At 45.4% G+C, this 11,346-nt stretch overlaps 1 protein-coding gene across 1 annotated transcript; it reads right to left on the bottom strand.

The window, feature by feature from the left end:
- Positions 1 to 573: 573 nt before the first annotated feature.
- Positions 574 to 1,041, bottom strand: LOC137649471 (keratin-associated protein 6-2-like). Its single transcript, XM_068382454.1, has one exon. It carries the CDS (start codon positions 1,039 to 1,041, stop codon positions 574 to 576), a length of 468 nt encoding a protein of 155 aa, XP_068238555.1.
- Between the last annotated feature and the right edge of the window lie 10,305 nt (positions 1,042 to 11,346).

Genomic DNA, 11,346 nt, shown 5'->3' with positions numbered 1-11,346 from the left:
GAGTAAATGGAGAGCGTGGTGTTCTATACTATTACCTTAATAAAGTTTATGCAAGCACCTTACAAAGGATCAGTTCAGATATGAGGGGACACGTACAGTGATAGATTGAAACTTAATACCCACAACACCTCTTCTACTAAATTTAGTTCATTTGGAAGGCAACAGGATATAAAGACAAGCTTGAAGGAAATCTCAAAAGCTTGGTAACATTTAGTACATATCTACTTACATTTTTTATATTCAGCTTGTCTTTATAACAATTCCCAGCTACATAACTTGTGAGATATGTAAACAAACAGTCTTCTTTAAAATCTTCAAGAACTCTTGACTCTTTTAAACATACAAATTTCTTCCTTCATGGATGGCCTGAAACAAAGATTCAATAATTAGATAAGCAAATGAGCATTTATATGGCAAAAAAATCTAAATTAAATATTGAAATATAAATTATTCCTATACTAGCCATTTTTTTTGTTCAAAGTAACAGCTACCCAACTATTTCCAAATTTCTAGACAAACTGACTGATGTGTGATGGTCATCCATGTGGTAACACTTGACTTTCTGCTTAGCTATCATACAACATACTTCCCAGAGAGGTACCCAACATACTTCCCAGAGAGGTACCCAACATACTTCCCAGAGAGGTACTCAACATACCTCCCAGAGAGGTACCCAACATACTTCCCAGAGAGGTACCCAACATACTTCCCAGAGAGGTACTCAACATACCTCCCAGAGAGGTACCCAACATACTTCCCAGAGAGGTACTCAACATACTTCCCAGAGAGGTACCCAACATACTTCCCAGAGAGGTACTCAACATACCTCCCAGAGAGGTACCCAACATACTTCCCAGAGAGGTACTCAACATACCTCCCAGAGAGGTACCCAACATACTTCCCAGAGAGGTACTCAACATACTTCCCAGAGAGGTACCCAACATACTTCCCAGAGAGGTACCCAACATACCTCCCAGAGAGGTACCCAACATACCTCCCAGAGAGGTACCTTGTGGCTTTTGTACTCCACACAAGATACATTTAAAAAAGAAAGTTTGTCCCTCGCAAAGAAGAGAGAAAGATTGTAGAAGAAAAATCACCAAAACAAATTCCTACGTACCACAGTGCATACATACATACATACATATACCAAGGCACTTCCCCCAAATTTGGGGGGTAGCCAACATCAACAAATGAAACAAACACAAAAAATGGGGACCTCTACTCTCTACGTTCCTCCCAGCCTAACAAGGGACTCAAACGAGTTCAGCTGGTACTTCTAGGGTGCCACAGCCCACCCTCCCCCGTTATCCACCACAGCTTCATAATTCTGGATCCCCTGCTGCTTCTACCTCCGCGGTCATCTAAGGCATCGGAGGAAGCAGCAGGGCCTACCGGAACTGCGTCACAATCGCTCGCCATTCATTCCTATTTCTAGCACGCATAGGATGAACAAATCCAGAGCAAACAGACTGGCTTGAGTTCTGGTAAACCACAGAGCCAGTACTTTACTAATTGAGCTACCTCTCTATCTACACCAGGGTGGTCCAACTTCATTGATATTATTATTATTACTTGCTAAGCTACAACCCTAGCTGGAAAAGCAGGATGCTTTAAGACCAGAGGCCCCAACAGGGAAATTAGCCCAGTGAGGAAAGGAAACAAGGAAAAATAAGATATTTTAAGTACAGTAACATTAAAATGATATTTTAATTATAAAATAAATTTTTGAATATACTTACCCGGTGAATATACAATAGCTGACGTCTCCGGCGGCTCGACAGAAAAAACACAAAAATTCGCGAGCGATCGCTATGAAGGTTGCGGGTGTGCCCACCAGCGCCAACTATCGGCCAGATACCGCATATACATGTAAACAGCTCCAATTCTTCTCATCCCGCTGGGTCGCTATCGGGGAGGAAGGGGGGGCCTTTAATTTATATATTCACCGGGTAAGTATATTCAAAAATTTATTTTATAATTAAAATATCATTTTTAAATATTTAACTTAGCCGGTGAATATATAATAGCTGATTCACACCCATGGTGGTGGGTAGAGACCAGAATTAATAAAGTTTACAGTGTACATGCTTAGAGTTTTTGACAGTTATATCATAACAAAACCCAAATATATATAGGTACCTGGTAAGGAAGTTGACTTAGACGATTACTCTGCCTTGTTAGTCTGTCTTCCTCACGAAGCCCAGCGATCCTCTTAGGATGCTGAAAGACTCCCAGGAGCTGAAGTATCAAGGGCTGCAACCCATACAACAGGACCTCATCAAACCCCTAATCTGGGCGCTCTCAAGAAATGACATTTGACCACCCGCCAAATCAACCAGGATGCGAAAGGCTTCTTAGCCTTCCGTACAACCCAAAAACAAGATTAAAAACATTTCAAGAGACAGATTAAAAGGATATTGGAATTAAGGGAATGTAGTGGTAGAACCCTCACCCACTACTGCACTCGCTGCAACGAATGGACCCAGTGTGTAGCAGTCCTCGTAAAGAGTCTGGACATCTTTTAAGTAAAATGACGCGAATACCGACTTGCTTCTCCAAAAGGTCGCGTCCATAATACTTTGCAGAGATCTATTTTGCTTAAAGGCCAGGGAAGTTGCTATAGCTCTTACTTCGTGCGTCTTAACCTTAAGCAAGCATCGGTCTTTTTCATTCAAGTGAGAATGAGCCTCTTGTATTAAAAATCTGATAAAATATGACAAAGCATTCTTTGACATAGGCAATGATGGTTTCTTAACTGAGCACCATAATGCCTCAGATCCACCTCGTAAGGACTTAGTACGAGCTAAGTAGAACTTAAGAGCTCTAACTGGACACAGCACTCTTTCAAGTTCGTTGCCTACGATCTCTGACAGGCAAGGTATATCAAAGGACTTAGGCCAAGGACGAGAAGGCAGTTCATTTTTGGCCAGGAAACCAAGTTGAAGTGAACATGTGGCTTTTTCTGTAGAAAAGCCGATGTTCTTACTGAAGGCATGAATTTCACTGACCCTTTTAGCCGAAGCCAAGCACACTAGGAAAAGCGTCTTGAGGGTGAGATCCTTCAGGGAGGCTGAATGTAATGGCTCAAACCTGTCTGACATGAGGAACCTTAGGACCACGTCTAAGTTCCATCCAGGAGTTGCCAAACGACGTTCCTTAGAGGTCTCGAAAGACTTAAGGAGATCTTGGAGATCTTTATTGTTGGAAAGATCTAAGCCTCTATGACGAAAGACCGAAGCCAACATGCTCCTGTAGCCCTTAATCGTGGGAGCTGAGAGGGAGCGAACATTTCTCAGATGTAAAAGAAAATCTGCGATTTGGGCTACAGAGGTACTGGAAGAGGACACAGATGCTGACTTGCACCAGTCTCGAAAGACTTCCAGCTTCGACTGGTATACTCTGATGGTAGAAGCTCTCCTAGCTCTCGCAATCGCACTGGCTGCCTCCTTCGAAAAGCCTCGAGCTCTTGAGAGTCTCTCGATAGTCTGAAGGCAGTCAGACGAAGTGCGGGGAGGCTTTGATGAACATTCTTTACGTGGGGCTGACGTAAGAGATCTACCCTTAGAGGAAGACTTCTTGGAATGTCTACCAGCCATTGAAGTACCTCGGTGAACCACTCTCTCGCGGGCCAGAGGGGAGCAACCAACGTCAACCTTGTCCCTTCGTGAGAGGCGAACTTCTGCAGTACCTTGTTGACTATCTTGAATGGTGGGAATGCATATAAGTCCAGATGAGACCAATCCAGTAGAAACGCGTCTATGTGGATCGCCTCTGGATCTGGGACTGGTGAGCAATAGAATGGTAACCTTTTGGTCAACGAGGTGGCAAAGAGGTCTATGGTGGGTTGACCCCAAGTTGCCCAAAGACTCTTGCACACGTCCTTGTGGAGGGTCCATTCCGTGGGTATCACCTGACCCCTCCGACTGAGACAGTCTGCCAAGACGTTCAAGTCCCCCTGGATGAATCTCGTCAACAGGGAGATGCCTCGATTTCTTGACCATATGAGAAGGTCCCTTGCGATCTCGTATAGCGTGAGGGAGTGTGTGCCTCCTTGCTTGGAGATGTACGCCAAAGCTGTGGTGTTGTCTGAGTTGACCTCTACCACTTTGTTTCGAAGAAAGCTTTCGAATTTCATCAAGGCCAAGTGGACTGCTAATAGCTCCTTGCCGTTGATGTGCATGCTCTTCTGACTTGAGGTCCACAGACCCGAGCATTCCCGACCGTCCAGGGTCGCACCCCAACCCAAATCCGACGCGTCTGAGAACAACACGTGGTTTGGGTTCTTGACTGCTAGGGATAGTCCCTCTCTCAGACTGATATTGCTGTCCCACCATTTCAGGCATGCCTTTACTGGTTCGGAGACTGGGATTGATACCGTCTCTAACGTCTTGTCCTTGTTCCAGTGAGAGGCTAGATGGAACTGGAGAGGCCGAAGGTGTAGTCTCCCTAGCGAGACAAACTGCTCCAGGGATGAGAGAGTCCCTACGAGACTCATCCAACTCCTGACTGAACAACGTTCTCTTTTCAGCATTAATTGGACTTTGAGCAGTGCTTGTTCTATTCGGGTGGCAGACGGAAAAGCCCGAAAAACTGGACTGCGAATCTCCATCCCCAAATATAGAATAGTCTGGGATGGGATCAGTTGAGACTTTTCTAGGTTGACCAAAAGTCCCAACTCCTTGGCCAGACCCAACGTCCAATGTAGATCCTGCAGACAGCGATGACTGGACGATGCTCTGAGAAGCCAGTCGTCCAAGTACAGGGAGGCTCGGATTCCCGATAGATGGAGGAATTTTGCCACATTCCTCATGAGCCTCGTAAACACGAGAGGAGCAGGACTGAGGCCAAAGCACAGGGCTCGAAACTGGTACACCACATTCCTGTAAACAAACCTCAGAAACGGTTGGGAATCCGGGTGTATAGGAATGTGGAAGTACGCATCTCGTAGGTCGAGAGAGACCATCCAGTCTCCCTCTCTGACCGCTGCTAAGACGGACTTCGTGGTCTCCATCGTGAATTTTGTTTTTGTAACAAAAACGTTGAGCTCACTGACGTCTAGCACCGGTCTCCAACCTCCTGTATGCTTTGGGACTAGGAAGAGACTGTTGTAAAATCCCGGTGATTGAAGGTCCGAGACTTTCACCACCGCTCCCTTCTCTAGCAACAGAGACACTTCTTGATTTAGGGCTTGTCTCTTTGACTCCTCTCGGTACCTGGGAGAGAGATCTATGGGAGTTGTCACTAGAGGAGGTTTGCGTACAAACGGAATTTTGTACCCCTCTCTGAGCAACAGAACAGACTCTTGGTCTGCACCCCTCTTCTCCCAGGCCTGCCAGAAGCTCTTCAATCTGGCACCTACTGCTGTCTGAGGCTGTGGGCAGTCAGACTCTGCCACGGGAGGACTTGGCTCCTCTCTTCTTACCTCTCTTTCCCTCGGCACGAGAGCTTCCCCTGCTGGGAGCTCTGCCACGAAAGGGCGGGATAAATCTAGATGCAGGAGTCTCGATCCTGGGTCTCACAGCAAAGGATGAAGAAGGAGTCCCTTTGCGAGCAGAGGACGCCATCAGGTCATGGGTGTCCTTCTGCACAAGCGAAGCAGCTATATCCTTAACCAGCTGTTGCGGAAACAAGGCCGCTGATAAGGGAGCAAAGAGCAGTTCCGATCTCTGACAGGGAGTAACTCCTGCCAAAAGGAAAGAGCAAAGGGTTTCTCGCTTCTTTAAGACTCCCGACGTAAAGGTGGAGGCGAGCTCATTGGAGCCATCGCGGATGGCTTTATCCATACAGGACATGATAAGTAAGGAAACATCTTGGTCGGCAGACGAGATTTTCCTACTTAAAGCTCCTAATGACCAGTCAAGAAAGTTAAACACTTCAAAGGCCCTGTATACGCCTTTAAGCAGATGGTCAAGGTCCGAGGAGGACCAACAAATCTTCGAGCGTCTCATGGCCAGGCGACGGGGAGAGTCTACGAGGCTTGAGAAGTCACCCTGGGCAGAGGCAGGGACTCCCAAGCCGAGAACTTCTCCCGTGTCATACCAGACGCTCGATCTGGAAGCAAGCTTAGAAGGAGGGAAGGCAAAGGCCGTCTTCCCCAAACTCCTCCTGGTATCCAACCAGTCGCCTAGAAGACGTAAAGCCCTCTTGGAAGAGCGAGAAAGCACTAGCTTAGTAAAGGCTGGTTTGGAAGCAGGTAAGCCTAGAGCAAACTCGGACGGAGGCGAACGAGGAGCAACAGCAACAAAGTGATCTGGAAAAAGATCCTTGAAAATCAACATGATCTTCTTAAAGTCCATCGAAGGAGGAACCGCCTTAGGTTCATCTACATCTGAAGGATTATCATCAGGATGAGGATCAGCAACGTCCTCATCTGAAGGAGCTTCGTCCGATAACTGCTGAGTTACAAGCAAGGGCGAGACCTGCCTTGGTGGCAATGCTTGACAAGCAGAGTCCACACGCACCGGAGCATCAGTAGCAGTCCAGGACGCTACGTCATGTAACTGCTTAACAGCCTGACTGTCAACAACAACAGGAGCGGGAGGACGCTCGACGTCAACTCGAGACTGCCTTGACTGCCTAGACTGAGCAGTCAAAACAACTCTTGACTGCGGTGCTTGACGCTCAGCGTCAAAACAAGTCAACTCCGCTGGTTGGCGAACGTCCTGAATGTCAACAAGAGCATTCGGCAGCGGCTGAACGTCCACATGCGGCTGAAAGTCAACACGGGACTGCATCGAGTGAGGCTCTACAAAACGTGACTGACGTGACTTTGTAACGCCAACGTCAACAGGACGAGCAAAGGCTCGTTTGGGCGGCTGACGGCCAGGATCTCGATCAGCTAAACGGCGAGGATCATCGTGAACCTTTTCAGCAGAATAGTCCTCCATAAGAGAGGCAAGCTTATTCTGCATGTCTTGCAGGACAACCCAATTAGGATCAACGGGAACGGGTGCGGTAAGAGACGAAGGTAACGTCTGTGACTGCAAAACATTGCCTACACTAAGACTCTCGGAGCCTGTGTTACGCTTCTGTTTAGGCGGCGAGCAGTCTTCCGATGACTGCACAGGGTCAGAGCTGTCCCAATGGCTACAACCAGGACGCTGGACCTGTCCTGAAGGGACTGACTTTCGCTTTAAGGGTCTCGAAACCTTGCTCCACGGTTTCTTACGCGAAAAGCCTTCGGATGACGAGGAGAAAACAGTCTCGCTCGTCTTATGGTAGGGGCGGTCTTGACGAGACACGCCTGAAACCATAGAGGGAACGTCTGTTCGCTGATTAAAGCCTCTCGAACCCATAAGTCCTACGACATTACTTCTCCCTGGGGCTTGGGAGCTTGCAAGAGGTCTCGGACTAGGCGAACGACAGGCACGAACAGACGAACCCTCAGTCGCAACACTGATAACACTTTGCGCACTAATCACTTTCCCACGATTTTCTAATGTGGCACTCTGACACTTTAACTCTTTTACGTCCGCCATGAGTTGATTACGGTCCGTAGCTAACGACTCGACTCTCTCGCCCAAAGCATGAATGGCACGTAACATATCCCGCATTGATGGTTCCTGAGTGCTAGTAGAGGGTTCAGGCACAACTACTACAGGGGAAGGATTAGGTTCAGGGGCATGGGAGGAGGAAAATTCTAACGATCTAGAGGAACTTCTCCTCACCCTATCTCTCTCTAGCTTACGAGAATACTTGTCAAACTCAAGCCAATCGAATTCCGAAAGGCCCACGCACTCCTCACACCGATCTCCTAATTGACAGGTTTTACCCCGACAATTAGAACACACAGTATGTGGGTCGAGAGAGGCCTTTGGAAGACGCTTATTGCAATCCCTAGCATTACATTTACGAAATCTAGGAATTGGAGAAGGGTCAGCCATTTTGAAAAGTCAAAGAAAGTCCAAAAAACAATCCAAAGTCATCAACAATTAAATCTATCCAAAAAAAGAGTTCAAGAATTTAAGTTGAAGATAAAACACCTGCACTGCGAAAGCTCAAACCAAAAGGAAGTACTTCACCAAGACTGTTGAAAAACTCCAGGTTAACAGCGAGTAATGGTACGTCTTGTCGATCAGACCGACAGAGAAGAATTGGAGCTGTTTACATGTATATGCGGTATCTGGCCGATAGTTGGCGCTGGTGGGCACACCCGCAACCTTCATAGCGATCGCTCGCGAGTTTTTGTGTTTTTTCTGTCGAGCCGCCGGAGACGTCAGCTATTATATATTCACCGGCTAAGTTAAATATTTAAAAATAAATATTTCCTATAAAAACTATAAAAACATCAACAAAACAAGTGAAAGAAAAATTGGATAGAATAGTGCCCAAGTGTACCCTCAAGCAAGAGAACTCTAACCCAAGACAGTGGAAGACCATGGTACAGAGGCTATGGCACTACCCAAGACTATAGAACAAAGGTTTGAGTTTGGAGTGTCATCCTTGGGTCACTTCAATTCTAAACAGTCACATATAAAAGGAGATAATTTGTATTTTTCCTAGAATACAAACCTGGAGCTATTTATACAAACTGGCCAGCCCATTAATTTAGGTAAAAAAGGTGATATCTTCTCCATTCAACTGATGAAACAATTGATGTTGCGAGTGACGAACAATTGATGGTATACATCCGGTATGAAGGAGAAAGGGAAATTGAAGATCTACTTATGTACAGTCCACTTAAAATGACTAATAAGGGTGCGGATGTATTCAGAAAAGTTTATGTATTTTTAATGAACCACATGTGCAACTAGATTGGAAAAGAGGTGCATCATCTATGCTAGGTGTTAACTCAGGACTTTGGCCATATTATTATTATTATTATTATTATTATTACTTGCTAAGCTACAACCCTAGTTGGAAAAGTGGGATGCTATAAGCCCAGGGGCTCCAACAGGGAAAATAGCTCAGTGAGGAAAGGAAAAATAAAATATTCTAGGAAGAGTAATAACATCAAAATAAATATCGGCTATATAAACTTTAACAAAACAAGAGGAAGAGAAATTAAATGGAATAGTGTGCCCAAGTGTACCCTCAAGCAAGAGAACTCTAACCAAAGACAGAGGAAGACCATGGTACAGAGGCTATGACACTACCCAAGACTAGAGAACAATGGTTTGATTTTGGAGTGTCCTTCTCCTAGAAGAGTTGCTTACCATAGCTAAAGAGTCTCTTCTACCCTTACCAAGAGGAATGTTTTCCACTGAACAATTACACTGCAGTAGTTAACCCCTTCGGTGGAGAAGAATTGTTAGGTAATCTCAGTGTTGTCAGGTGTATGAGGACAGAGGAGAATCTGTAAAGGATAGGCTAGACTATTTGGTGTGTGTGTAGGCAAAGGGAAAATGAACCGTAACCAGAGAGAAGGATTCAATGTAGTACTGTCTGCTCAGTCAAAAGATGCCATAACTCTCTAGTGGTAGTATCTCAATGGGTGGCTGGTGCCTTGGCCGACCTACTACCTACAAAAGGAAAAATCTTCAGTCCTTACAATACACTATTATACATCGTCAAGCACTAGCAGTAGTCTTTGCAATCTGATTTGGAGGAGGCGATGCTCCAACCAGAAGGCTATCTTGAGAAAATATTCTCAAACGAGTATTTCAGCTCAAAACTGAGATTGAAATGTTTTTGGACGATAAGGGGCATTCTTGAGCAAGGAAATTGTAAGATCTAAAGTGGATTTCCGTTCTGTGCTATTTAGTAGACATATTTCTGCAAGGACCAGAAGAGAATGTTATCTGATTGAATGAAGAAATATGTTATTTTCATTAGTAAAATAAATTTTTGAATATACTTACCCGATGATCATGTAGCTGTCAACTCCGTTGCCCGACAGAAATATGCGGTCGGGATACGCCAGCGATCGCTATACAGGTGGGGGTGTACACAACAGCGCCATCTGTGAGCAGGTACTCAAGTACTTCTTGTCAACAAGAACTCAATTTTCTCCTCGGTCCACTGGTTCTCTATGGGGAGGAAGGGTGGGTCCTTTAATTCATGATCATCGGGTAAGTATATTCAAAAATTTATTTTACTAATGAAAATAACATTTTTCAATATTAATCTTACCCGATGATCATGTAGCTGATTCACACCCAGGGTGGTGGGTGGAGACCAGCATACATGTTAACAAAAGAAGCTAAGTATCCCGTATTTCATTTTAGCAGTTATTCAAAATAACAAACATAAAATAAATAAGTACCTGGTAAGGAAGTCGACTTGAACCATTACTCTGCCTTTTTTAAGTACGTCTTCCTTACTGAGCCTAGCGGTCCTCTTAGGATGCTGAACGACTCCTAGTTGCTGAAGTATTAAGGGCTGCAACCCATACTAAAGGACCTCATCACAACCTCTAATCTAGGCGCTTCTCAAGAAAGAATTTGACCACCCGCCAAATCAACCAGGATGCGGAAGGCTTCTTAGCCTTCCGTACAACCCAAAAAACAACAATAAAAGCATTTCAAGAGAAAGATTAAAAAAGGTTATGGGATTATGGGAATGTAGTGGCTGAGCCCTCACCTACTACTGCACTCGCTGCTACGAATGGTCCCAGGGTGTAGCAGTTCTCGTAAAGAGACTGGACATCTTTGAGATAAAATGATGCGAACACTGACTTGCTTCTCCAATAGGTTGCATCCATAACACTCTGCAGAGAACGGTTCTGTTTGAAGGCCACTGAAGTAGCGACAGCCCTCACTTCATGTGTCCTTACCTTCAGCAAAGCAAGGTCTTCTTCCTTCAGATGAGAATGGGCCTCTCTAATCAGAAGCCTGATGTAGTAAGAAACTGCGTTCTTAGACATCGGTGAAGCAGGTTTCTTGATAGAACACCATAAGGCTTCAGATTGTCCCCGTAATGGTTTTGTCCGTCTTAAATAGTACTTAAGAGCTCTTACTGGGCAAAGTACTCTCTCAAGTTCGTTCCCCACCAAGTTGGACAGGCTTGGGATCTCGAACGACTTGGGCCAAGGGCGAGAAGGAAGTTCGTTTTTAGCCAAAAAACCGAGCTGCAAGGAACACGTAGCCGTTTCAGATGTAAAACCTATGTTCCTGCTGAAGGCGTGGATCTCACTGACTCTTTTAGCTGTTGCTAAGCAAACGAGGAAAAGAGTCTTTAATGTGAGATCCTTAAAAGAGGCTGATTGAAGCGGTTCGAATCTTAATGACATCAGGAACCTTAAAACCACGTCTAGGTTCCAGCCTGGTGTGGACAACCGACATTCCTTTGAGGTCTCAAAAGACCTAAGGAGGTCCTGAAGATCTTCGTTGGTGGAAAGATCCAAGCCTCTGTGGCGGAAAACCGCTGCCAACATGCTTCTGTAACCCTTGATCGTAGGAGCTG

The sequence above is a fragment of the Palaemon carinicauda genome, chromosome 11 (genome assembly GCF_036898095.1).
Source record: "Palaemon carinicauda isolate YSFRI2023 chromosome 11, ASM3689809v2, whole genome shotgun sequence".
In the NCBI taxonomy this organism is placed as follows: Eukaryota; Metazoa; Arthropoda; class Malacostraca; order Decapoda; family Palaemonidae; genus Palaemon; species Palaemon carinicauda.
This window is presented reverse-complemented; position numbering and strand designations above follow the sequence as displayed.